Here is a 27,075-nt window from a genome sequence, read left to right on the forward strand (position 1 = left end):
GGGAATGTCCTGATTGAAGCATCATTTTTAAGATGTTGGGTTACGAGGACAAAATAGGTCTGGTTTATACCTCTACTATTGTCTCTGCTGTCACAGTGGGGTTTAACTCTGACTAGGCGCTGCTGTGTGTGGGTTACCTCTCCCTGACTAGGTGCTGCTGTGTGTGGGTTACCTGTCCCTGACTAGGTGCTGCTGTGTGTGGGTTACCTCTCCCTGACTAGGTGCTGCTGTGTGTGGGTTACCTCCCTGACTAGGTGCTGCTGTGTGTGGGTTACCTCTCCCTGACTAGGTGCTGCTGTGTGTGGGTTACCTCTCCCTGACTAGGTGCTGCTGTGTGTGGGTTACCTCTCCCTGACTAGGTGCTGCTGTGTGTGGGTTACCTCCCTGACTAGGTGCTGCTGTGTGTGGGTTACCTCTCCCTGACTAGGTGCTGCTGTGTGTGGGTTACCTCCCTGACTAGGTGCTGCTGTGTGTGGGTTACCTCTCCCTGACTAGGTGCTGCTGTGTGTGGGTTACCTCTCCCTGACTAGGTGCTGCTGTGTGTGGGTTACCTCTCCCTGACTAGGTGCTGCTGTGTGTGGGATACCTCTCCCTGACTAGGCGCTGCTGTGTGTGGGTTACCTCTCCCTGACTAGGTGCTGCTGCGTGTGGGTTACCTCTCCCTGACTAGGTGCTGCTGTGTGTGGGATACCTCTCCCCCTGACTAGGTGCTGCTGTGTGTGGGATACCTCTCCCCCTGACTAGGTGCTGCTGTGTGTGGGATACCTCTCCCCCTGACTAGGTGCTGCTGTGTGTGGGTTACCTCTCCCTGACTATGTGCTGCTGTGTGTGGGTTACCTCCCTGACTAGGTGCTGCTGTGTGTGGGATACCTCTCCCTGACTAGGCGCTGCTGTGTGTGGGTTACCTCTCCCTGACTAGTTGCTGCTGTGTGTGGGATACCTCTCCCCCTGACTAGGTGCTGCTGTGTGTGGGTTACCTCTCCCTGACTAGGTGCTGCTGTGTGTGGGATACCTCTCCCCCTGACTAGGTGCTGTTGTGTGTGGGTTACCTCTCCCTGACTAGGTGCTGCTGTGTGTGGGATACCTCTCCCTGACTAGGTTCTGCTGTGTGTGGGTTACCTGTCCCTGACTAGGTGCTGCTGTGTGTGGGTTACCTCTCCCTGACTACTGTAGGTGCTGCTGTGTGTGGGTTACCTCTCCCTGACTAGGTGCTGCTGTGTGTGGGATACCTCTCCCTGACTAGGTGCTGCTGTGTGTGGGTTACCTCTCCCTGACTAGGTGCTGCTGTGTGTGGGTTACCTCTCCCTGACTATGTGCTGCTGTGTGTGGGTTACCTCCCTGACTAGGTGCTGCTGTGTGTGGGATACCTCTCCCTGACTAGGCGCTGCTGTGTGTGGGTTACCTCTCCCTGACTAGGTGCTGCTGTGTGTGGGATACCTCTCCCTGACTAGGTGCTGCTTTGTGTGGGTTACCTCTCCCTGACTAGGTGCTGCTGTGTGTGGGTTACCTCTCCCTGACTAGGTGCTGCTGTGTGTGGGTTACCTCTCCCTGACTAGGTGCTGCTGTGTGTGGGTTACCTCTCCCTGACTAGGTGCTGCTGTGTGTGGGATACCTCTCTCCCTAACTAGGTGCTGCTGTGAGTGGGTTACCTCTCCCTGACTAGGTGCTGCTGTGTGTGGGTTACCTCTCCCTGACTAGGTGCTGCTGTGTGTGGGTTACCTCTCCCTGACTAGGCGCTGCTGTGTGTGGGTTACCTCTCCCTGACTAGGTGCTGCTGTGTGTGGGTTACCTCTCCCTGACTAGGTGCTGCTGTGTGTGTGATACCTCTCCCTGACTAGGTGCTGCTGTGTGTGGGTTACCTCTCCCTGACTAGGTGCTGCTGTGTGTGGGTTACCTCTCCCTGACTAGGCGCTGCTGTGTGTGGGTTACCTCTCCCTGACTAGGTGCTGCTGTGTGTGGGTTACCTCTCCCTGACTAGGTGCTGCTGTGTGTGGGATACCTCTCTCTGACTAGGTGCTGCTGTGTGTGGGTTATCTCTCCCTGACTAGGTGCTGCTGTGTGTGGGATACCTCTCCCTGACTAGGCGCTGCTGTGTGTGGGTTACCTCTCCCTGACTAGGTGCTGCTGTGTATGGGTTACCTCTCCCTGACTAGGTGCTGCTGTGTGTGGGTTACCTCTCCCTGACTAGGTGCTGCTGTGTGTGGGTTACCTCTCTCCCTGACTAGGTGCTGCTGTGTGTGGGTTCCTACTCTCCCTGACTAGGCACTGTTGTGTGTGGGTTACCTCCCTGACTACGATGATACTCCTCCCACAGGAGAAAGAAACGGTGCACCGCCAAGATGAAAAAAATGCAAAGGCTGAAAATGTGACTAAGAAGATTTATTAGAGCATAGTAGTGGACTTCTGGCGGATCCTCTGACGCGTTTCACGCCGAAGCGCTTTGTCAAAGAGTGATCCGGCAGCGAACAGGTCAAACCTAATATAGCGCGCCAAAATCAAAACACCTGCAAGACATGATCACCGGACCATGAACAACAGGTGTACACGATGACGTGTCCATAGCAGGAATAAACATGTAAAACAGAGCAAATGATAAAAACCAGTATCATGTACGAAAAACTTATTACATGTAAAATACATAAAGTTTATACATTTGAAAAAAGAAGAATGAAACTGGTAAAAGATAATAATTAAAAACAACAATGGCAATGCCAGAAACTGCCAAACAGATGCTTAACCTTATAAATCATATAATATACACATCCCAAAAATAATGTATTATGAAGAGCAAGAATAATATAATAATATGATGAAATGATAAGATATGAATGGTACAAATAGAATATATGAGAACCATACGTTTGTATTCAAACTTAGGGGGGGATGAGGAAAAGAAGAGGAGATCATATAAAATGTAACACATATCTTTAATCGTGAAGGAAATGTTTGAGTTCCCATTCTATATTTAGTCCATGAGGATAAAGGGTATTTAAAGAGAAAATCCAGACCTGAATCATGTTACTAAATGTGGTCCAAGATTCGCATTCAAAAAAGCCAATACACTGGCCTCATCAATATCTAGAAGTCTCTTTCAGTCGAGACATCAAAAACCTTTATGCAATATACCAAAGGGATTTCATAAATGTGGCTTTTGTAGGTGGTGCCGATTTGCAGAACCCACACAAAGAACACACACCCTACACCCAAAAAACAGATACAAGATCAGAACTTTTATTAATTGTCATACGAGTTTCGTTGTATATGTAATCATGTGTGGCTGCAACAAAAAGTATGTTGGCAGAACTATTAGATCATTGAACACCAGAATTGCTGAGCATGCAAGACTAATTATTTAAAAAGATACCATACATCCAGTGTCTAGAGTCACCCTTCAAAGAGTGTCCACAGGGTGGGATGGACAATTTTCGATACTTCGGTGTTGAACATATACCTATCAATGTTAGAGGTGGTGATAGGCTTAATTGTCTTAACGGAAAAGAGATGCACTGGATGTTCTCTTTAAATACCTTTTATCTTCATGGACTAAATATAGAATGGGAACTCAAACATTTCCTTAACGATTAAAGATATGTGTTACATTTTATATGATCTCCTCTTCTTTTCTTTCCCCCCCTCCCTTTCTCACCCCCCCCCCCCTCCACACTGTGGGTTAACTCACCCTGACTAGGCGCTGCTGTGTGTGGGTTACCTCTCCCTGACTAGGCGCTGATGTGTGTGGGTTACCTCTCCCTGACTAGGTGCTGCTGTGTCACACTGTCGGTTAACTTTCCATGACTAGGCACTGCTGTTTGTGGGTTAGCTCTCCCTGACCAGGCACTGCTGTGTGCGGGTTACCTCTCTCCCTGACTATGTGTTTCTGTGGATTTTGCTTCTTGCTATTGACAGTAATGGAATATGTCTCGGTGAGGTTACAGTTGCCTACAGAATCTTAATTTTGTATGCGCCATATTACTAACCCACACATCCTCTCCCTTAACTGCTAAGTGGTTGGACACACCTCAGGGCGGCATCCCCCTCATAAAGGTCATCAAGGGAACTCCATCGATCAAAAGTTCTTGTCATATATCTCTGTCCCCTTACAGTTAGTGGGACAAACTTGAGACGCCTCAGTTGTCACTTTATCACCCTGCAGGGTGAGGAATAATCCATGGGTAAGAGGCCCTTCTATCTTTCACTGGATCAGAGGTCCCTTCTTTTCTCCTTTTTACCTTAGTGTGAAGGCCAAAATCATGTCTCATCTGCTCTGTGTTGGGAAGTATGAAGCTGCTTAGTCAGATGTTTTATCTTTCTGAAAAAAGGGGTTATTGTGGGTTTGGCTTTCATTTATTTACAAAATATAGGAACCGTTCTTGGTACTCTGCGTGTTGCCAAAGAACAGGTAGCAGAGGCAAAACGTTCTTGCAGTTTTCTTGTGCTCTTGTCTGTTCAGCCCCTTGCACCTCCTGCCCCTTCCCCGCCGTTGTGTGTCGTCTCTGTCATACATAGGCATTCTTGTCAAAGTGTCTCGGGAGTCCTCTCTGTGCGTTGCGGCCATTGCTGGTGTCTGGGAGGTTTGTACGTGCTGACCTCACAGAGGTGACTCCATTATAGGAATAAGCCATCCTGAGAGAGACAAATACACATTACAAACCAGTCAAATGCACACCGCCTCTGTAAGCTAAGAACCAAAACCGGCCACATCATATATATTTGTGTCAAAAGCAGGGTATGGTCTGCTAGAAATGTGACCTCGTGTATAGAAACAAACCGTCCCCCAACATTGTTTGTTGTACCCACAACTTAAGAGAGAAGACTGAAATAATCTTTTCATTAACGGACGTCCTCATAGCAACAGCTGCAATGCATCATGCAATTAATCTCCTCATCAAAACAGCCACCCATCGATCAAACCATTGTTATTCTATTTATCTGCATTCAGATCATTACATTGTTATGCAATATCCTAGATTGACTTAAAAATATGTCTGACGGCCTCTAACCAGTTTTCAGAGAGGGTTGATCATGGCTAGTATAGAAGTGGGTATGGTGAGGGCTGGGAATAGACTAGTAAAAATGTGGTTGGATTTGGCACATAAAGATTTGGGTATTTTGGAGGATAGGATGGGTATGGTGCATGAAATTAGATATGGTATGGGCAAAATGAGGCTCTATGGTTTGTAAATTTGGCATAAGATTGTTACATGTAGCATGATACAGGCTTGATATGATGGGTATAGGTTTGGTGCCTGACCAGTGTAGGGTTGGGTTAGGTATAAGTAATTGTGTAGCTTTCTTTTCTTCTGGGTACCTGGGGCTCCTGATGCTGTCACTCAAAGAGAAGCAGAGAATAGAGCCCCCAATGATACACAGGGAAGATCCGCCCCATCCGATGAATAGTGCGGCTCCCAATTCATACCTAAGAGGCATAACAGAGGTGTGATTATTTTAGAGGGGACTCCATTCCAGTTAATTATTTAAACAGAGCATTGTTCTGTTATTCTCATTACCCTTCTTGACCACTTACTTCTGCTCCAGATATGATGGATCGAAGAATTCAGTGGTTATTCTGTGTGCGTAAAGAGACACCCCAGCCATGGCGCAGATGCCTTCAAAACAAGCACATTGTGTGAGTGTAATTCAGTTCTGCGTGCAGCCTACTGTGACTACATACAGTACAAAAACAACTGACATTTCTCAAGAGGACATTCTAAGAGCGGTGTTTGGGTAGACCGTTTCAATATCCGAATAGCACACTATCCACCTTTAAGTCCCACCTTAAACACATGCTTAACAAAGCATATGAGTAGCTTCGTAGCTGATACTATACACCTCATACATAAACCTTGGCCCCTTGCAGATGCACTCACCAGAATGCCCTCCTACTGTCTCTGTATGTTCTTCCCACCTACCAATTAGATTGTAAGCTCTACGGGGCAGGGACCCCTCGTCCTAAATGTTACATTTATGTCTCAAGCACTTCTTCCCATGATGTATTATTTGTATTTTATATGGTTAAAAAAACACCAACTAGTGTTCCAGCACTCACTGACTCTAAGAAAAGTATCAAACAGGGAATATGCCAAAAAATGACAAATGTAATGCAAGCACAAGATAACAATATACTTGGAGTAATGTCACACAAGCGGGTAATACGGAGGTGAACCCTAACTATAAGTGTTGTGGGGAAAAAAACACAGGAAAGGGAGAGATACACACAATGGGAGAGACTGTGGGTGGAGTGTGGGGGAAAAAAGGTGGGGGGGAGGGTAATTAGGGGGGCAAAGTTTCGGGGTGAAGACCCCTTCCTCAGACTCATTCCCTCAGGCCCAAATAGACCACAAGGTACAGGGCATGCTGCTATTCGACTAATGACTGCAGACACACACTGGCACTGCACCTCAGTGTTACCTGTGCACAGATGGTACATGGAGCTCAAGTATTACCTGCAGCTGCTCTACTACTTCAATTCCCCCCGGCACTTACCGCTCAGAATGTAGAGCAAGCCAGAGAAACAGGTTATTTTCGCTTTTGTGTTGTCTGAGCCTCCAATCTTTGTACATTTAATCCCAACCAGAGCGAAAATTGAACCGAAGAATCCCAGACTGACGGAGGCTATTAGTAACCCACGGCAGGCCTGTATATACCCTATGAGACAGACAGACATCCTTGAGAGACATGCAGAGATAAAATAACCATCATGTTTTGTGAGTAATGGACCCAGTGAGCCAAAGGTCCCTATGTATTTTACCAAGACTCAGTGGGCCATAACTACACCTGCATACTACAGTAAGTGCAGAATAGATCCGCCGTGATAATGACCCAGTTCTGATTTTGTGTTCCCAGTTGTAAGTCTGTTATTAACTTGAGTGGAAAATGAAATCAGAAGAGAGCAGACTGGATCATAGTTACACTGCCAACCTGGAGTTTTATACATATATATATAGCATTTCTGTTTGTTACATTGTTCTTAGGAGTCCAATACTGTATCAGCTCAGTACCTTGGCATGTTGCTCAGCATTTCCATGCATGGGTCTGACATGATGGCATCGAATATGGCAGTGCAGACTCATCTTATAATTCTGTGCATGAACTTTCTTTTGAGTATTTCTACTACTGAGATCTCCAAGCATTTTGCAGGTCTGGTAAGAACCAACAATAATGGGAAATCTTACTTGTTTATTCAATGCAGTTTCCACTAGCTATACAATGTTTTTACTCCTTCTCCTCCTGCATTGGGTGGGATTGATTTTCTGATCCATGCCACTAGCAGTCAGGATGGTTAAACAGTAGTCTGATAAAATAACAGGAATGTTTGTAGACTGTTATTCATTAACTGACTCATTAGACGGCTCATTAACTCCCTCTATAAAAAAGATTTATGGGAAACGTTGGCAGTTAGGAAGGCTTAAAATGATTTCTTATAAAAAGTTATTTTCTTTCTATAGAAGTAACAGGCACATGTAATAACTTGTGTCCCTTTGTTTCAGAGAAATTCCCCTTCGCAGAACACCCACTTTGTATGCGCATTTCTTAAAAATATGAATATGCCCTTTTCTATGAAAGTAATCACTTTTATTAGAGCATCACTTTATCTAAGAACTTCTCCTCTCAACAAACATTCCCAACATTCCCTTTTCTATGGAAAGAATCCTTGGGAGAACATTGCGCTTACTAGCACATCACCAAATAGCCCCAACTATCCTCTTTTTGTTGTTAGGACTTCTTGCTGTAAAGAACATCACCCCTTACAAGAATATCTGATAACCATCTAACGTGCCTCTGCCTATGGAACTTTTTTTTTTAGAAAAACAACATCCTATATAAGCATATATGCAATGCAAAAACATTACATTTATACAAACAAGCTTTCAACAACATACCAACTTCCAAAAAAAAAAAAACACAATTATAAATCGTATTACAGCTCAATGTGTATAAGAACACACTCCCTTAGAGAAACCGAAACGATTTTACTATATTTTCTCATACCCCACCTCTCAATCTTTAAACTCTACAATAACAGCATGGGTCAATCAATGTATTCTCTTTACTAGCTTTTAGCTTGGCTTTTTTATCTATCAATCCTTTAGCTCGATGTATCTCACTATATTATTTATTGTTTGTTCTTGTATAGCGCTGGTAGTTTTACGTAGCGCTTTACAAAGACATTTTGCAGACACAGTCCCTGCCCCGTAGAGCTTACAATCTATGTTTTTGGTGCCTGAGTACATGGAGGTGATTCCCATACTCTCCCTCACTTTCTCCTACCCATTAGAGAGAACATATATGAAAATTATTTTCTCTCAGCCACACTGTATATCCCTTACAGTTTCCTACCTTCCAGTGCCAACATGGATGGGAAGTCCTTACAGTTAGACACTCCAGTGGAGTCAGTGACACACGTCTTCCATAGGTTGGACCAGAAGGTCGCTGTGGTGATAACCGTGCCATCGATGCTGGAGACTTTCCAGTAATCAGTGGGGAGAGTGGAGCTAACCAGCACCCAGCCTGAGACCGCCAGCAGGAAGGCAATAATCTCAGAGGCCATGTGAGACATCTCTGGACTACGACAGAGCTGTAGCCCAAAAGAGGAAGCTTGGGTACAAAAAGAGTAAAAACAAGAACAAGAGAGGGAAAATTACGGGAAGGGAGAGTGGACAAAATGAATGAATAAGGACAAATGAAGGAGAAAGAATATGAAATGAAGAGATGAACGCAAAGAAATAGGCAAATGTTGCAACAGTTATGGACTTCAGAAACTTGTGAGCAAGAAAAGCCACCACCAGGACTTATACAGACTACAGGACAATCTCTGTGTCCCATAAAGAACAGGGTCAATTAAATCCCTCCCCTGTCCCAAGGTAACCCTCCCCTATTGCAGTCATTTACATGCCAAGCACAAATATAATGCACATTCTAACCCCTTTCCGGTGTCGCCTCCAACGTTTCCAGCTAAGGTTCCTCCCATTTCAGTTCTTTAAACCAGCACTTCGGATTCTTAAGTTCTTATCTGGTTTCTTAAAAACTCCCTAATTGATAATAAAACTCTTCTCTGTTTGTGGATCTGATAAAGCATTGTCTTGCACAGAAATACACATTTCTCTACCCATGGAGACACATTACTTTACAAAAACAGATAACTATTACTCTCTCTAATACTAGTTCTGCACATACACATTACACAGTACAGTACGTATAGTCAAACTTTGCTCTGAAAATACAGATATACGTTTTTTTTTTTTAAAACACGTAAATGTATTCCTGTGCTCATGCAGACACAACTTGTTATACCTTACACACCATTCCAGGAGAAAGGGGGTTAATTTGTTCTCCCAAGAGGGTTGTCATATAAATCTATGTTTATGGATTCCCTGAGGCTAATGAGCCCTGAATTCAGACACTTTAACGAGTTAATTAACTACTAACTTGCACCTGTCAGAATTATAAATTAGGACCTTTCTCATTAATAACCTTCTAGTGTGTAGTGACCTACAGGACAGATCTAGAAGGGAAGCAGTGATGTACAGTATAGTCAGAATGAATTATGGTGGGAGAGAGAGCTATGGAGTAAGGACAGAGAAAAAAAGGGGATGAAGAAGAGACAGGGTTGGATTGCTACAGGGAGCCATAAGAAAAAGAGAAATAATATAGTAGTTTTTAGCAGATCTTGGATCCGACTCATGAGTTAGAATCATTACCATACCATAAAATACACATTGACACACAATTTAGTAATTGTCTCTTTCTGCTTATGCCCCCTATAATTCCCTCTGCGGAATTTAGGGTTAAAGCTAGTATTTGTGGATAATACTTGACCTGTCCAACTGTTATAGGAACAGTAGGGTAAAGTCAGTATTATGGTCATAGATCGGTAGATTAAAGTCAGTATTATGGTCATAGATCACTGGTAGAGTCACTGTTGCTTCCTGCAAAAGCATTGCTTACCTGCCAGACTCATGGATTGTGTCAGTGTTAATGAGTGTAGCTATAGTAGGTGGTACCATAACTGGAGTAAAACAGACATCAGCTCAACCTACCCTATTGTACCTTGCATTGAGTAAAGGATCCTGACCCGTGACATAGTTGTCTAAGGTAAGGGCTCAGCGAATAATAAAGCAATGTCAGAGAGCTTCTTGCATATAGCCAACCGTTGAAGAGGGTAAGTATGGAGTCAGTCTCCAAGAAGCTGTGGGGCCTGGAGCCCTTCTATGTGATCTCTGGAGGTTGAATTGCTGTAATATAGTAGAGCCCTGTTTATGCAGACCACTTACAGTGGGCCCAGATCCACAAAAGGGCGCTAAGCTTTAGCACGCCTGTAGTCTATTCGTATGAATGGGCCTTAGATAAGAGGTAGGACTAGCTATCTTTTTGTTTGAATAAATCTCCTATCGGGGAAATAGGACTGTTGTGGTTTCTTATAAACTCTTGCACTGTTGGATTTTCCCTGGTTGTGTGCTTTTTCAGCAGTAAAGGGGTTAACCTTTTATAGGGAGTATTGTCTTCAGCCTAAAGTGGAGTTTTACTCAGGATAGCCTGAGAACTAGAGGTACAATATAGTATCCCTTAAGATTGTAAGACTAAATAGGAGTTTCAATCTATTTGCTTTTACAGGCATATCCCACATTAACGTATATTCAGGGACAATACACGGAGCTTTCAAAAGAAATATTCATCCCACGGGCAGTACAAAGGACTCAGGGCCATCCCTTAAGGTTGGAGGAAAGGACATTTCACCAGCAACAAACGAAAGGGTTCTTTACAGTAAGGGCAGTTAAAATGTGGAGTTCATTACCCATGGAGACTGTGATGGCAGATACAATAGATTTGTTCAAAAAAAGGTTGGACATCTTTTTAGATGGGAAAGGTATACAGGGATATACCAAATAAGTATACATGGTCAGGATGTTGATCCAGGGATTAATCCGATTGCCAATTCTTGGAGTCAGGATGGAATTAAATTTTCCCCTTAATGGGGTTTTTTGTTTGCCTTCCTCTGGATCAATAAGTAAGTATAGATATAGGATAAAGTATCTGTTGTCTGAATTTAGCATAGGTTGAACTTGATGGACCTACGGTTTTTTTCAACCTCATCTACTATGTAACTATGTAACTATGTACACAATGGGACCAGAGCATATATGTAAAGCGAAAATGTACTTAAAGTGAAGCACTACCTTTTTTCCACTTATCGATGCATGTACTGTACGGCAATCGTCATATACGTGCATAACTGATGTAAATAACGCATTTGTAACGCTCTATAGTCTCCCACGCTTGCGCACAGCTTCGGTACAGGTAGGGAGCTGGTATTGCTGTTCAAGACATGGTGACAGGCGCATGCGTGAGCTGCCGTTTGCCTATTGGGCGATATGTACTTACTCACGAGTGAAGTGAGTGTCCTTAAACCGGGGTATGCCTGTAGTTATTTTCCGGTCATGCCGTAGTTTCATAAGCACCCGATTATCCTGCCTTCTGGAGCCATTTTCACCTGAATTCCAAGCACCTTGAAGAAGTAGACAGGACCTGTTCTCTAAGGACTTTCTGTATAAGTTTGCTTAGCTAGTTTAAAAAAAATTGAGTGTATTTAATTATTCACATGATGTATTAAGGTTTATTTTAATCATATTATGATCTTAGATATACTATAGAGAGAAACCTCGCTCTAACAACCCCTTGTTGGTGAAAGCGTGCTGCCTAGGGATGTGTTGAATTGACAAGAGATGGGTATCAAAGAAAATACACATAAAGAGTCCCTTTTGTAGGCGCACCGCAGACCTTTATAGTATAAACGGTCAGGAGTGAATGTAGTTAATATAGTTAGCTTTATTTCAAATCACTGTGTAAACGTGTAATTAAAACAGTATATAGTAAAGTTCTATATACTGATTAAAAATAGACTGCTAAGGTCTATTCAATCTCTACCAAGCATCTCTTTAGGCTCTAGTGCACTAATCTATATGATATAGTATATATATATATATATATATATGATGTCTATTATCCTTCCAGTCGCAGTGTCCGAGTCTATGGTGAGTACAGGTGGAAAAATATATATATATTCCACCTGTACTCACCATAGACTCGGACACTGCGACTGGAAGGATAATAGACATCATATATATATATATATATATATATATATACTATATCATATAGATTAGTGCACTAGAGCCTAAAGAGATGCTTGGTAGAGATTGAATAGACCTTAGCAGTCTATTTTTAATCAGTATATAGAACTTTACTATATACTGTTTTAATTACACGTTTACACAGTGATTTGAAATAAAGCTAACTATATTAACTACATTCACTCCTGACCGTTTATACTATAAAGGTCTGCGGTGCGCCTACAAAAGGGACTCTTTATGTGTATTTTCTTTGATACCCATCTCTTGTCATATTATGATCTTACAAATACCCTATACATCAAGGTATTTGTGCTAACACATTTAACCCATGAGCCACCTGTTAGGCTACAGCTAGACGTTAAGTACTGTATAAGGTTTATCTGTGCCAAGACACACCTCAGCGGGTACAAATATTTGCATAGCATCTATCGTTACACCGGTTTATATTTGGGATTATGTAGGAGTGCACCTATCAGAAAGGATATTTCTTTAGCGCCAACAAGAAAATACAGGGGGACAGTAGGAAGGAAGAAGTAACCATGGGAGGACACTAGTATGTCTGGGGCAATAGCCCTTCCCCAATCGCCCCAAATCTCCTAGGTTAAAGAGGGGTTTAAAGGGCCATAGGTAAGATGTAGGTAATTACAATTATTCTGCCCACAGGACCCCAAACACATCAGTATATCTCTGTCAATTGGGTAAACATAATGGCTCTTAGGTTCTTTGTGTGTCATTAGGTCACACCACAAACAGAGAAAAATGAAGCAATGGGATGGACCATGTAATGCAATCAATGTTTATGGGAACATAATTCAGGGATATAGAAATGTGGATCCAAGATCAGAGGTGACATAAAGAAGAGACCCAGGATTAACTAACTAAAGCCAAGATCCACAAAATGGTGCTAAACTTTAGCAAACTTTTAAATCCTATTCATATGAATGTTATCACAATTTATTCATATGACTTGGAGAAATGGTGTACTAGAGATAACATGACAGAACCACAGAAAGAGCAATGGAAGAACCAGTGAAAGATAAAGACATTTATTAAATATACAATATGTATGACAATTTTACAAGGTGCATATTTTTTGTGAACCAGTTAACATTAACTCTTTGCTGAAGAAGCAGTCTGAGATACATTGCATTGCCATCTCTTATGCTAATTTATGGGCTGCATGGCCTTCATCAGCAAAAGGGTTATTTGGGGTGTATTTAGCAATACAGCAAACATCCTTCACCTTAAACCGGAGGTAATTGTGTTGAATTTTTTTTACTTGTAGAACTTCCTGTCAGGGCGCCATCAGTTTATGTTAACTTGCTGTCAGGATAACGTCTCATTAGATGTGTCACTTTCTGACCTGTTAATGGCGCACTACTCTCTGTGTTTCTTTGGCACTACTCTCTGTGACTCTGGCACTACTCTCTGTGACTTTGGCACTACTCTCTGTGACTCTGGCACTACTCTCTGTGACTCTGGCACTACTCTCTGTGACTTTGGCACTACTCTCTGTGACTCTGGCACTACTCTCTGCGACTCTGGCACTACTCTCTGCGACTGGCACTACTCTCTGTGACTCTGACAATACTCTCTGTGACTCTGGCACTACACTCTGCGACTCTGGCACTACTCTCTGCGACTCTGGCACTACTCTCTGCGACTCTGACAATACTCTCTGTGACTCTGGCACTACACTCTGCGACTCTGACACTACTCTCTGCGACTCTGGCACTACTCTCTGCGGCTCTGGCACTACTCTCTGCGACTCTGGCACTACTCTCTGTGACTCTGGCACTACTCTCTGCGACTCTGGCACTACTCTCTGCGACTCTGGCACTACTCTCTGTGACTCTGGCACTACTCTCTGTGACTCTGGCACTACTCTCTGTGACTCTGGCACTACTCTCTGCGACTCTGGCACTACTCTCTGCGACTCTGGCACTACTCTCTGTGACTGACACTACTCTCTGCGACTCTGGCACTACTCTCTGTGACTGACACTACTCTCTGTGAATCTGGCACTACTCTCTGTGAATCTGGCACTACTCTCTGTGACTCTGACATTACTCTCTGTGACTCTGGCAATAGTCTGCGACTCTGGCACTACTTTCTGTGACTCTGGCACTACTCTCTGTGACTCTGGCACTAATCTCTGCGACTCTGGCACTACTCTCTGCGACTTTGGCACTACTCTCTGCTACTCTGGCACTACTCTCTGCGACTCTGGCACTACTCTCTGTGACTCTGGCACTACTCTCTGCGACTCTGGCACTACTTTCTGTGACTTTGGCACTACTCTCTGCGACTTTGGCACTACTCTCTGCGACTCTGGCACTACTCTCTGCGACTCTGGCACTACTCTCTGCGACTCTGGCACTACTCTCTGCGACTCTGGCACTACTCTCTGTGACTCTGGCACTACTGTCTTTGACTCTGGCACTACTCTCTGTGACTCTGGCACTACTCTCTGTGACTTTGGCACTACTCTCTGCGACTCTGGCACTACTCTCTGTGACTCTGGCACTACTCTCTGTGACTCTGGCACTACTCTCTGTGACTCTGGCACTACTCTCTGTGACTCTGGCACTACTCTCTGTGACTCTGGCACTACTCTCTGTGACTCTGGCACTACTCTCTGTGACTCTGGCACTACTCTCTGTGTGACTCTGGCACTGCTCTCTGTGTGACTCTGGCACTGCTCTCTGTGTGACTCTGGCACTACTCTCTGTGACTCTGGCACTACTCTCTGTGACTCTGGCACTACTCTCTGTGACTCTGGCACTACTCTCTGTGACTCTGGCACTACTCTCTGTGACTCTGGCACTACTCTCTGTGACTCTGGCACTACTCTCTGTGACTCTGGCACTACTCTCTGTGACTCTGGCACTACTCTCTGTGACTCTGGCACTACTCTCTGTGACTCTGGCACTACTCTCTGTGACTCTGGCACTACTCTCTGGGACTCTGGCACTACTCTTGCTGCTTTGTTGAAAAGATACATAAGGTGCAGTTCCACTTAGCTTTATACATAGAAGTTGTAATAAAATCCCTGAGCCTTATAATATTCTATGTCTCGTTTCACCGCTGACCTGAATGTGAGATATGTTCTGTAGATTTTTAAATTTAGGCCATAAAGGCCAAAAACAGCAAATATACAATAGAATATGTGTAGGGGGATTTATGTCGGGTCTTTATAAATCAGCAATTCTAAGACTGCAGTCACTATTGCTGATTTTATAAGAGGATTCACTACAAGAACTACTTTTAATATTTAAGGAATTTGGAGGAATGCAAAACAAAATATGTAATTAGGGTGAAAAAAGGGAAAAGTACAGGGCCTTTTGTTAAAGAAAATATATTTCTTGGATCAAGCAAGTAGGACTTCACTTTAAAATTCCCATGAACGATGTCACTTTTCACATCACATGCTGTTATTTTCATCCATTACTGTGTTAAGATGTGACATGTCATAACATCAATAATGAGATGATGACAAGGAAATATTGCTACACTAATCTTGACTCTTCCTGCTGATAGTTTTTACACTGTGCATGTTTTCCTGTCATTATGTATATGAATCTAGCTTCTGAAAACTGTTTCTTGATATATTCAAATATTTTATTATTCGTTCTGCTAATCGAGGAAGAATCACATTTCTTGATGTGACACCGATAAGTCACACGGAAAGTTTTATGATATCTCATTGATGAAGTGTTGGCAAACACCTGACATCTTAGTTCTCAGATTTACATTGACATTTAGGACTTTAAAGAACCAAAATGCACTGGGATCCTTTATATAAAAAAAAAATTAAAAAAAACAAAGACTGGATTAAGGTTTGATAATGACATGGGGGTTAGTTTAGAATACTATAAAAGGAAAGTGATAGCGGAAAATACATTAAATTGATACACTCCATAATATACATTGTATAACTCATATAACCACTCTCAAAAATATGATACATTGTCTAAAATACACATGTAAAGCATCAATTTAAAGGAGCAATTCACTCTAACTAACCTCATTTGTGTATCAGATTAGAACCTGGGGATTCCCAGAGCTAAACTGTGCTATTTCCTGCTCTGGAGACTCCCTGATTCCTCAAGATACTTACTGATCAAGTTACCAGTATTACTTTCTGGCAGTTAAAGGGGATTTGAATGACCATCCAATGGAAAGCCACGACTGATGAGGTTGCAGCTTCCTTTTTTGCTCCGAGATCTGGCAACCATTTTATTTCCCCTGATGGAATTTAATCCCGGTAACATCACTAGTAAGTATCTCAGGAACTGAAGGGGGGGAGGGGGGTGGGATCCGTGGAGCTGAACATAGTGGTTTGGCTTAGGGGGTCTCCCAGTTCTCACCCTGTAAAAAAAAAGGGGGTGTGGGGAGGACTAACAAAGAACCAGAGTGGGAGGAATTGCTCCCTGAATGATGCACGAGGTCCCTGAGAAAAAAAGTTTGTTTTAATGTTACCCCAATTCTGATGGCACCTTACTTTTCCTCATTCCTAAAACTCTTTAAACCATGTCCCTCCTCTAGAAGCTAACCTGTCCATTCTTGTATATCTCATTAATATTGCAACACTTGTTTTTCATTCATTAAGTGGGTGCCTCATTATTTATTGGAAGTAAAGAGCATGTAGTTAATTATTCATAACTCAAGCAACCAAAAATCAGGGCCTTGGTTAAGATTAAAATGTAAACGTAAACCTGATGAATACAAAAGAATAAAGAACCGGGGAAATTCAGGAAACTAATAACAACGGTACAGAGATCTGCCTGGAGCAACAAGCATGAAATGAGACTGAGAAAAACAGAATGGGGCATTCTGGACAGTTAACCCATTCAGTGTTAGAGAGGTTAGCAGTGTATTACTATTCTGAAAGGGTTAATAAGACAAACCTGATTTGCAATTCCCTTCATGATTGTTTCACCCTTCTATACCTCCTTTTCACAAAGATTGAGATTGCCTTCTGAGTGAGGCTGCTTTTACATTGAGTGAGACTAATACCTAATGAGTTAGCTTATTGACCAATGAGTAAGGCTGCCTTCTAACAAGTGAGTCTCCCTCCATACGAGAAAAAGCCCTCCATGGTTTTCTCTCAGTCCAAATGAATAAACTGTTCTCCAATGACTTAACCTTACGTGAGAAAGTCCGTCGTCATAGAACTTTCCATGCCTTTATAAGACAGTGTAATCAGTCTCCATTTTCCAAGCCTCTGTCCCTGCAACACCTTCGTACAGCTCAGGTACCACCAGCTCAGGTACCTGGAGCACTGTCCTGTCATCTGCAGTTCTTTTCCTGAGCTCCAGACGTTTCCGCAGATCTGAGAGTGGGAGACGGTCCGACATCTTCCAGGTCCAACAGGACTTCATGATGTTGTATCTGTGAGAGAGTTGTACCATGAAACCTATGTGTGCTGTGACGCTATACACAATAACACTATGTTTTTAAGACAACAAGCCCACTGTCACAATGTGCAGTACACAAGTCATAATAACTATCTTATAATACCACAAAGATCAACACATGAGGAAGAATTAATATCATTCAGGCCTGTCAAACCCAGAGCATATTTGGCCGGGATGAAGGTAGTTTGGTTATTTGTCATGGAGGTAGGTAGGATGTGTGGCTGTTTGGGGGGGAGTGTTTGGGGGAGAGATAGGGGATGGAGGGAGAGGGGGGTTAGGAGAGAGGGGATGGGGAAGAGATAGGGGAGTTGAGGAAGAGAGAGAAGAGGCATGGGGGGAGGCAGGGGGTATGGGGAAGAGATATAGAGGGGAAGAGAGAGAGGGGTTGGGTGGGAGATAGAGGGGATGGGGGTTGAGAGAAAGGGGATGGAGAGAGAAGAGGGAGAGAGGATGGGGGTGAGAGGATGGGGGCGAGAGATACCAGTGACCTTTACATATTTGCATGTGTAGGTTATCGTGACACTGTGAGTCAGTTAGGCTGTAGGTTACTTTATATTTTTTCTTCCGCCCCTCTGATAATGCTGCCTGAGTCTTGCAGTCGGATTTAAGAATTGGCCCCCAAACAATTCTGAATTTGACGGGCCTGTCATATGGTATCAAAATATCTACAATAGTCTAAAGATAGGTGCACTCACTATACCAGGTAACAAATCGTCATGGGTGCACAGCACCTATGGTCCCGCTGGGTGCGGAGTCACAGGTAGAACAAAAATAGAAAAAGAGGCTCCACTGATTTTCCAAAGATTATAACATTTATTGCACAAGCATCAACGTTTCGGTCCCCTTGCAAACCTTTGTCAAGATAAAGTGTAAGTGACAGTGCATGTAATGCATACTCTCTATGGGCGCGGCATATGCAAAACGGCACCAAGAACCTACAATGAAACCTATGCTGTGTGACAAACGCCCCTCTTTTGTAGCGCTGACGTCTGTCTGGGTTTTTCCCGACACAGTCTTCTAGGGTTAATTATACAACAAACAGGGTCATGCAAAGTATTATATTGCTTAACTCAGGCTTCTGCCTGCTTTATTTTCATCCAAGTAAGGGACTGCAGCTTTAACATGTGTAGGCAAGAGGCACTCAGACATTTTCATTCAGTGGTTCACTTATATCAGTGTCATAGCACTTCACATAGTGTCACTTTTAAGAAATAAAAACCAAATCATATAAAGAAATCCTATCCCTTTCAGGGATCTAACTATACATCAGAATCAGCCCCTAACTGCTGCTGGCCAACTAACCTGGTTCCCCAGCTTAAAACAATGCCCTCTCATTTAGGGTCACTAGATACAGCACAGTCTTTTAGCAACAGCAATAAACATTTGTTTTGTCTTATCTGTTCGTGGTGGGAACTCGGTCCCAAGTGTCCAGGCAAATCCTCTGGTACTGTGATACTTGGAGGGGCCGTCCACCCTGAAACTGGAAACAGGGGAGCAGCGATACCCCCAGCCTCCAGGCTCTAAGGAGAGAGAGTGAAATGCAAACCTCTCTGTTCTAAATACCTGTGCAAGTGATTAGAAAAGCAGGTGAGGGAGAACTAGACCCATTGTAATCTGCGGTCTGGATTTTCCATCCACCAGTCTGAGTTAATGTGAAGCTGTGGAATGGATCATTTTTTAACTATTTCTGCACTTTCTGACCTAAAACGGGGCAGAAAGCTGCCTAACATCTTTGGACTATGTCACAGCTGCAAAATGCAGCAAAAGGTTCGTAAAGTGTACAAGTTGCCATAAACTGAGTGATAGTAGTAAAATGACGGTAGCCATAGCTACCAGTTGTAAACAAGACACACATAGAACCGCACCGCATTGCAGCAACAGGATGTAACTGCATAAGGCATAAGATAATAATATTAAAAGATTAACAAATATATATATATACGGTACTATACAAAGATTAATCTTAAATGCCGGTAAATATGTTGCAATATATAATTCTGACGGACTGTACATATATTAGAATAGGAATAAAAAAAGAATTGTAATAAAGTGCAAATAGCGCTAGACATTATATGGTACAAACAAACAACATGCATGTATAAAATATACCAAGACCGAGCATCACATTTATCATACTTTCACAAGTCAAAGAGATATAACCCAGCGGAAGCTCAATCAGATATTCAAAGTGGGGAAAAAAGGTAACAAGTCACCTGATGCAAAACACAGACAGCACAAATATCAGTCACATATAAATGAGCCATATACATACATGTTGTTTGTTTGTACCATATAATTTCTAGCGCTATTTGCACTTTATTACACTACTTTTTAAATTTCTATTCTAATATATGTGCACGTATAGCAGTGCACAAAGTGACCCAGGAGTCACACACACTGAGAAATGCATACAGGAACATATTTACCGGCATTTAAGGTTAATCTTTGTACAGTATATATATATTTGTTCATTTATCTATATTATTATCTTATACCAGGGGTGTGAAAACTTTCTGTGCTGCGCCCCCCCCCTGCCTGTCAGCCCCCCCCCGCTTGTCAGGCCCTGTGCTCGCGCCCCCCCTTACCTAATATCCAGCGTAAAATGACGCACGGGTCATGTGACATCACGTGACCCCCGTGGCGTCATTTGACACATGTTGCCATGGCGTAGCCAAAGATAAGGTAGGAAAAGTCTGCGCCCCCCTGCCTTATGCTGTTAGATCTTGGTGCTACAATGCGGTGCGGTTCTATGTGTGCCTTGTTTACTTCTCGTAGCTATGGCTACCGTCATTTTAATACTATTACTCACTTCATGGCAACTTGTACACTTTACGACCCCTTTGCTGCATTTTGCAGCATAGGTTTCATTGTAGGTTCTTGGCGCCATTTTGTCATATGCCGCGGCCATAGAGGGTATATAAAGAAACACTCCTCTTGCATGCTGGACGGTGTGGTGATGAGATCTTTGGATCTTTCCTACAAATTAAGTTGTCACAGTTTACATTGTAACTACGGGACTCTTTTTTTCCTCCTGAAGGGAAGTACCATTATTATGTGGGAACGGGGCAAGAAAGGCTAAGTGCCCGAGACGTAGCTGTCCCCCTTGATTTTTGGATTGTGTTTTTTTGCGCTTTATTGTGATATTTTTAGTATCTAGAACAGTGATTGTGATTCTCTGATTGTCTACCTTCCCCCCCTTCCCCAGTATTCTAGGTATACCCCTCTCTGGGGGAGTATTTGTCTGACAGTGCCCTGTGTAGTATGCTCTGTTTATGAGATTTTTGTTCTCTTTGCATTAAACTGCTTTTTTCCACCTCTATTGGTGACACAGCTGTATGTATATCTTTATTTATATAGCGCTTCACAGCAGTAATACACGTGCTAATCATATAAATAACACAGCTGAACCCCGTTATAACGCGGGGCTCGGGTCCACATAATGAGACCGCATTATAACCGGGATCGCGAAATGGCTGCATTTATAAATTATACCATGCGGGAATTTAACCCATGATCTTTCATATGCTAGTGCAATTTTCTAGATGCTACACCACAGGGTTGGTGTGATGAATCTGACTCTATAAACAACTTTATAACACCATGATGCTGCACTGTGCAGATGTTAAGTTTGTTTATAGAGTAAGATTAATCACACCAACCCTGTGGTGTAGCAGCTAGAGAATTGCACCAGCATATGAAAGATCATGGGTTCAATTCCCACATGGTGTAGGAGGAGGGGGGTATGTATGTCTCTCCGCGTGTGTCCATTAGCAATAAAGCATTGAATGTTATAAAATTAAAAAGCTTGGAGATGTTTTTAAATCGGAAACCATGGGGTTGAGCTGTACAAATAACACATAATGGGAAGAAGTGCTTCAAACTTAAAAGTAACTTTTAGGAAAAGGAGTCCCTGCTCTGAAGAGCTTACAGCTGTTTATGAGTGCGGCAGGTACTCTTTTATTTTTGTATCTGTCTATGGTTTAGGGAGACCCTTATACCTGCTTGCACCAATCTTTGTGTCTCTTTACATATGTAATAGTAGTGATGATTGACTCTAGATTTTGCATAGAGGGTATATAATACATGCACTGTCACTTACACTTTATCTTGACAAAGGTTCGCAAGGGGACCGAAACGTTGATGTTTGTGCAATAAATGTTATAAGTTTTGGAAGACCAGTGGAGCCTCTTTTTCTATTTTTGATCAAAATATATACATACAGCGAAAGGTGCAATGTCAGAACAAGAAACTCAAATTTTCCATGATAACAAAATTAAACTGACATACTGTATGTTAGGAAGCTTATTCTCTGATACCAGACTATATACAAGAACAAAATGACACCCTTACAACAAGACATAAAAAGGGATAGTTCCATGAAAAAAGAGATGAGAACTTGGTTCCTTACAGGGTTGCTCGACAGCTGGAGGGTATCTTCATGATGTTACCACGCTGTAAGTGCTGCAGGATACTGGCAGGAGGAACCTCAGGATAAGGGGGAGCCCCTGGAATATAGTTGAGAGATTGAGGATTCTAGGCTACTTTAGAGCTGCATGGCTCATAAAACAGGGGCAGTGATAATGAGTTTGCTACTTGCATTAGCATCGGGTTCATGGGTATAGACTTAGAGCATGGCATAGAACAAAGCATACAGCAAGTGTTATAGAGCACTGTTCACATGGATAGAGGGTCACATGTAAACCAGTGCACACGTATAGCAGTGGAGTCACACACACAGAAAAGTGCACACAGGGAGCTGTCAGTCACACATACAGTGGTGGCCGCCTTTAGCCTCCTGCGGCCGTTTCAGCGCGACTTTTAAAAACGCGGGCAGATACAGTGTTTGATGCGGCATGTTCCGGCATTTAAAGCCGTGGCCGCGTGCATTGACAGTATTAGCGCTGTGCTTATTTAATTGTTTTCAACTGTTTTCAACATTACAGTCTCACAGTTATGTGAGGTCTGTATTAGAGGTACACAAGCAAGCTACTGTAACATTATGGACGGAACATTATGAGCGGCGTGCTGTATACAAACTTTCACTGATAACTACAGTACTATTGGCGCTTTCTCGGCATGAATGCGGCATGAACGCGGTGAAGTGCGTGGCATTCGGAAAAAAAAATACCCAAGCAAACTGGAGATGTTGGAGAATAAAAGGGGCCGTGACAGTATTGCAGTGCACACAGTGACCCAGAGGTCACACACAGGGAATAACTTACCTAAAGTTATCATCTCATAGAGAAAAACTCCAAAGGACCAGCTGAAAGATATGGGAAAAAAACACAGTAAGGACTAGAAATTTTGTGTAGAAACCCTTGTATATCAGGTTTGCTGACCTGAAGAAGAGAGGAAAACTCTCACTATGACATAAATTGTTAGTCCAAATAAAAAAGGTATCACCTAATTTTGAACTCATTTATTCTGCACTATCGCAACTGGACTAACACGGCTAGTTCCGTTATATATATATATACACACACACACATATACAGTATACCTGTGAAGATACAGGGCAATAATGTGTTTTTTAAAGTTCACACAAGTAGTCCGGGAAGCAAACCTCCAAACTTGTATCTTTAACAACTTCATGATGTTACAATACCATTGTATATTATGTTTATTTAAGCAACGTTGTATGTCTGTTACACATAGCAGTCTCTGTATGGGTATGCACGACAAGTCACTGCAGCACTAGTCTTTTGATTATCTCATTATCCATCAGATGTGCTGCATGCATACGTTTTGTCTTTGTCCTATCAGATCGTGTCATTGCCTATATAGAGATCAGCTGTGTGTAAAGTTTTCTGTACTCTTTGATAAAGTCCTTTTGTCAGGACGAAACACGTAGGAGGTTTTTTCTACCTCAACTGATGTCTATTTTTTATTAAATAAAGCTTTTTTCTTTTACTAATTGCGCTTGTATTGTTTATGGAGAGCAGTGACCGCCCAGACTCTGTTTCTCCTCTTCTATTCCTAAAATGTGGACTGGTAAGTAGAGGGATGATAAATAGTATGAAACTTTAACCACTACACCTCTAGACTTTGTCCAGACATTTTCCAATGAAAGTCAATTTTTGTGGTCCACACTCCCAAACCTCATTTATCTGAGTCCATGCTGCTTGGGATAAATAGGTCTCAGCACGCTTTTAGTGCCAGAGCTGCTGCCATGCTACTGTGGCAGTGAAAGGGTCAAAATTATGAAAATTATGTCTTGAACCAAAGAAATGAGAGCAGCAGTTTGATACATATCCCCCAGAATTTGTTGTTGGTTCCCTTGTGGTTTTAATGGTTTTTATGGTTTGCCAGATGTTAGTAGCGAAATTGGAGACTCACACATCAGATTTGGCAGAGAGAGGCAAATGAAGGAGTCGTTCTGGCGCCATCCATTTGAGGGGGGCGGGGCGGCGAGAGGGAAACGCCCCTCCTTTTCGCATCTCACAGGCCCCGCCCAGTCCGGTCAGTTTCGCCGTGGCATTGCTCTGGATTAGGACGTTACGAGCGGCCACATCCCCGTGCAGGAGGCTGCGCTGGTGCAGGAACTCCTGGGAGAGGAGCGGAGGGGAAAGTGAGAGATACAGGGAGATGGTGCTGGGGACACTGCAGCAGGAAGGAGCTTTCAGGGTCAGAAATCAAAGAGAAATAGTCAACGTTTCCGTTTACCCTGAATTGTTCAAATATTTGCTTTTTCCCCCCCCAAAAAATGTTCCAGATCACAAATTTTCACATTTCTTTTGCAAATGTTCAAATATTCACCAATTTACTAGCGCCAAATTTCCAAATATTCGCTACATTTTTAATTAAAAAAGACCAAACAAAAGATTAGTGGCGGTTATTTTCAAATCGCGGTGATTTTGTGAATATTAAAAAATGTGGCGTTCTCAAGGAATTCAAAATATACCTAAAAATGAGGTAAGTAGTGAGTGCAAAGAACAGATTCCCAACAGAGACAGAAATAGTGCAGGTCTCATGGAAAAGAAAAGAAAGAAAATGTGGGGGTGAGGAGGATGAAAAGGAATGACCCCCAAAAAGAAGGGTACGGAGGGGAACAGGAGTGGCCACACGTACCAGCGCTGACAAAATCTGCAGAGCTATGATGTAAACCTGACGCTCTGTGAGGTCATAGAGTATCCCATCCATAGACATGACATCCTGAGAGAAAGGGACAGTCCATATTCATTCATTGAGACATTAACGATGATCTCACTGGCTACTCTTGTTCCCTAACACAGCAGAGCCCTCATTTCCACTCTGTACCTGTTTGTGTATGTTTGTCCTCACCTGTATGTAAGTGTTTATGTTTTTGTAACATACATAACTATGTACCCCATTGTACTACGCTGCGGAATCTGTTGGAGCTTCACAAATAAACAAAAATAACACATCACCCTTTTCCCCTCTTCCTCCCATTTGTCCTCCACATCCGCATGCCCTCTCTCTCTTAATCTGTTTCTCTCTCCTCTCTTTCTCTCTCTGGCTCCTATTTATATATGGTGAGAAGTAATCTAAGGCTGCGGTCATAGTGCGCACGACAGAGCGCTATTGGCACGCGGGCCTGTCGCCTCAGCGATCTGTGGACACTGTTCATGCATTCAACGGGGAGGCGTGGCTGTGATGTCACCAGCCTGGTTTGCCCTCATGGTGGAAATGCTCACGTGACGCGACCGTCGCGTGAAAAATCGAAAAATGTTGACTGCACAAAATCCTGCCGTGCCGTCGCGTGCGTCCTGCAGCAAGCAGCATGGCCAGACTGGAGCACTTACATGCATTTGTTAGTGACCGCGCGCCATTGCGTGCACTATGTCCGCAGCCTAATATATAATTACTGTAACAAAGCGTGTAACCTCACTGTATTGAGTAGGGGGTCTTTTAAATCATTATCCAAATCCCTCAAATTCAGACCATTTCTCAGATGTTTTCATTCTCTTTTCCTCCTTGCTCTCCTCCTCTCTTCATTTCCTTCTCTCTTGATCTCTCTTCTCTCCCTTACCCTGCGGCACTCCCATAGGAAGTGTAGGAGTGTCCCTGGCTCCACACTCTCCAGCAGCATATAGAAGGGCTCCTGCTCAGAGCAGCATCCGAGCATTTCCACCAGGTTTGTGTGCTTGGCCAGCCAGGCCTGAAACTTTGCCCTCTGCAGAAAATCATGGACATCCTTTGGTCCAGCTGAGTCTGAGAGAGAAATGGAGAGAAAATGATCAGCTAGAGAAGGAACGATGAGGGACAGGATGATAGAAGGAGGAAACAAAAAGAGAGAGAGCAAATGGACAAGTAGGAAAGAGAGAAAGAGAGAGAGGCGGCAGAAGAACAAATGGAGAGATAAGAGACAGATAGATACAGTAGATAATGAAGAGAGTGGAAAGAGAAAGAATTGAGAGAGCGAGAGACGTCACCCATATAAGTAGGGACTTTCTATTAAAAAATAGAAAGCTAATTAGGACAGATACAGAGGGAAGGATGAGTGAGGACGATTGAGGGAAACAGACAGAAAGAAGAGAATAGCGTAAACACATACGTAGACTACAAGACACACAAACATGAGAGTGGACAGTATTGTGACTCATGAACACTGTGGCAAGTGGTAGAGGAAGGTAGTTAACTCACTCCCCTTAGATGCACAGCGAGTCCTTCTTTCCTTTTGTTCTTTAATGGTAAAAGGCAAATAACAACAAAGAGGGGCACTCGGGTAGGTGGCATAAGTGAGGGAGAGGCAAATTAAGATAATTTCTACCAGGAGATGGGATAACAGACTGCTCCTAATGGCTGCTGGTTCCAAAAGGAAATTGGGGTTCCATGAAGGAAAAACCGGTGCACAACCGAAAGAGGCAAAGCTGGACCATTCAAAAAAAGGTTTTATTGATTAAAAATCATGGCGGAAAAGTCCTGGCAGATCCTCTAACGCGTTTCACGCACAGGACGCTTTATCAAAGAAACTTTTTTTGAATGGTCACTTCGTCCAGCTTTGCCTCTTTCGGTTGTGCACCGTTTTTTCCTTTGTGGAACCCCAATTTGCTGACTCTTCTACCTGGCAGCACGCAGTTTTGCTGTAACTTCTGTACTTCTGTGTTTATGCTTCCGTTTGGCTACAGCTGCATGGTACTTCCAAGTTCGGTGGGATTACTGACTCTGGGGTTCGCCGCCCTGAAGCAGTGGGTGCCTATCCCAAATCGTAACTGTTCTAAAATCGTGAGTGTTTAAGACAACGTTCTTTGTGCTTAATTGCTAAGCCAGTTGTCAGGCATTCTTTACTATCTTTAAGGGCACATATTGCTCCTTTTTCTATTTGTTATTCATTTCCCCTCGCCCTTCGTGGTCATAGGTGTGTTAGAGTGACTTTATTACACACAAATCGGACAGGCACTACAACTAAATGCACACCAGAAGGAACCATAGCACCACAGCACTTCATACAATAAGTTTCTTGAGCACCGGATTGGTGGACTAGCTCACAGTTCACTACCAAATTACATTGGTTCCAAAAGGAAGCATGCTTTCCTGTCCAGGCAGGAACAAGCAAAGGACTATAT

General features: G+C 43.1%; 2 protein-coding genes across 6 annotated transcripts in view; both read right to left on the reverse strand.

Moving 5' to 3' along the window:
• Window positions 1-3,662: 3,662 nt before the first annotated feature.
• LOC142501625 (claudin-10-like) lies at window positions 3,663-11,705 on the reverse strand. Its single transcript, XM_075611751.1, has 5 exons — window positions 8,338-11,705; window positions 6,484-6,645; window positions 5,525-5,606; window positions 5,309-5,416; window positions 3,663-4,623 (listed from the first exon to the last, which is right to left on the reverse strand). The coding sequence occupies exons 1-5, from the start codon at window positions 8,555-8,557 to the stop codon at window positions 4,497-4,499; spliced, it is 699 nt and encodes a 232-aa protein (XP_075467866.1). The 5' UTR covers window positions 8,558-11,705; the 3' UTR covers window positions 3,663-4,496.
• A 3,536-nt stretch (window positions 11,706-15,241) lies between these two features.
• The window catches only part of STYK1 (serine/threonine/tyrosine kinase 1), a 40,038-nt gene continuing 28,204 nt past the window's right edge, over window positions 15,242-27,075 (reverse strand). For 4 of the 5 annotated variants that reach the window (XM_075611756.1, XM_075611752.1, XM_075611753.1 and 1 more), the window contains 6 exons: window positions 25,539-25,720; window positions 24,617-24,700; window positions 23,885-24,093; window positions 22,771-22,811; window positions 21,957-22,053; window positions 15,242-17,522 (listed from right to left, as the gene is read on the reverse strand). In XM_075611756.1, the coding sequence (XP_075467871.1) occupies window positions 17,318-17,522; window positions 21,957-22,053; window positions 22,771-22,811; window positions 23,885-24,093; window positions 24,617-24,700; window positions 25,539-25,720 (818 nt within the window). In that variant the 3' untranslated portion in view covers window positions 15,242-17,317. The other variant, XM_075611757.1, reaches the window with a different exon arrangement.

This window comes from Ascaphus truei, chromosome 8, assembly GCF_040206685.1.
Source record: "Ascaphus truei isolate aAscTru1 chromosome 8, aAscTru1.hap1, whole genome shotgun sequence".
In the NCBI taxonomy this organism is placed as follows: Eukaryota; Metazoa; Chordata; class Amphibia; order Anura; family Ascaphidae; genus Ascaphus; species Ascaphus truei.

Excerpts from the sequence above, each read along its gene's own strand:
- LOC142501625 (XM_075611751.1), bottom strand. The coding sequence starts at position 8,557 with ATGTCTCACATGGCCTCTGAGATTATTGCCTTCCTGCTGGCGGTCTCA. Across the intron at positions 6,646-8,337 it reads ATCCATGTTGGCACTGGAAG|GGTATATACAGGCCTGCCGT; the intron begins GTAGGAAACTGT and ends TCTGTCTCATAG. Across the intron at positions 5,417-5,524 it reads CCATCATATCTGGAGCAGAA|GTATGAATTGGGAGCCGCAC; the intron begins GTAAGTGGTCAA and ends TATGCCTCTTAG.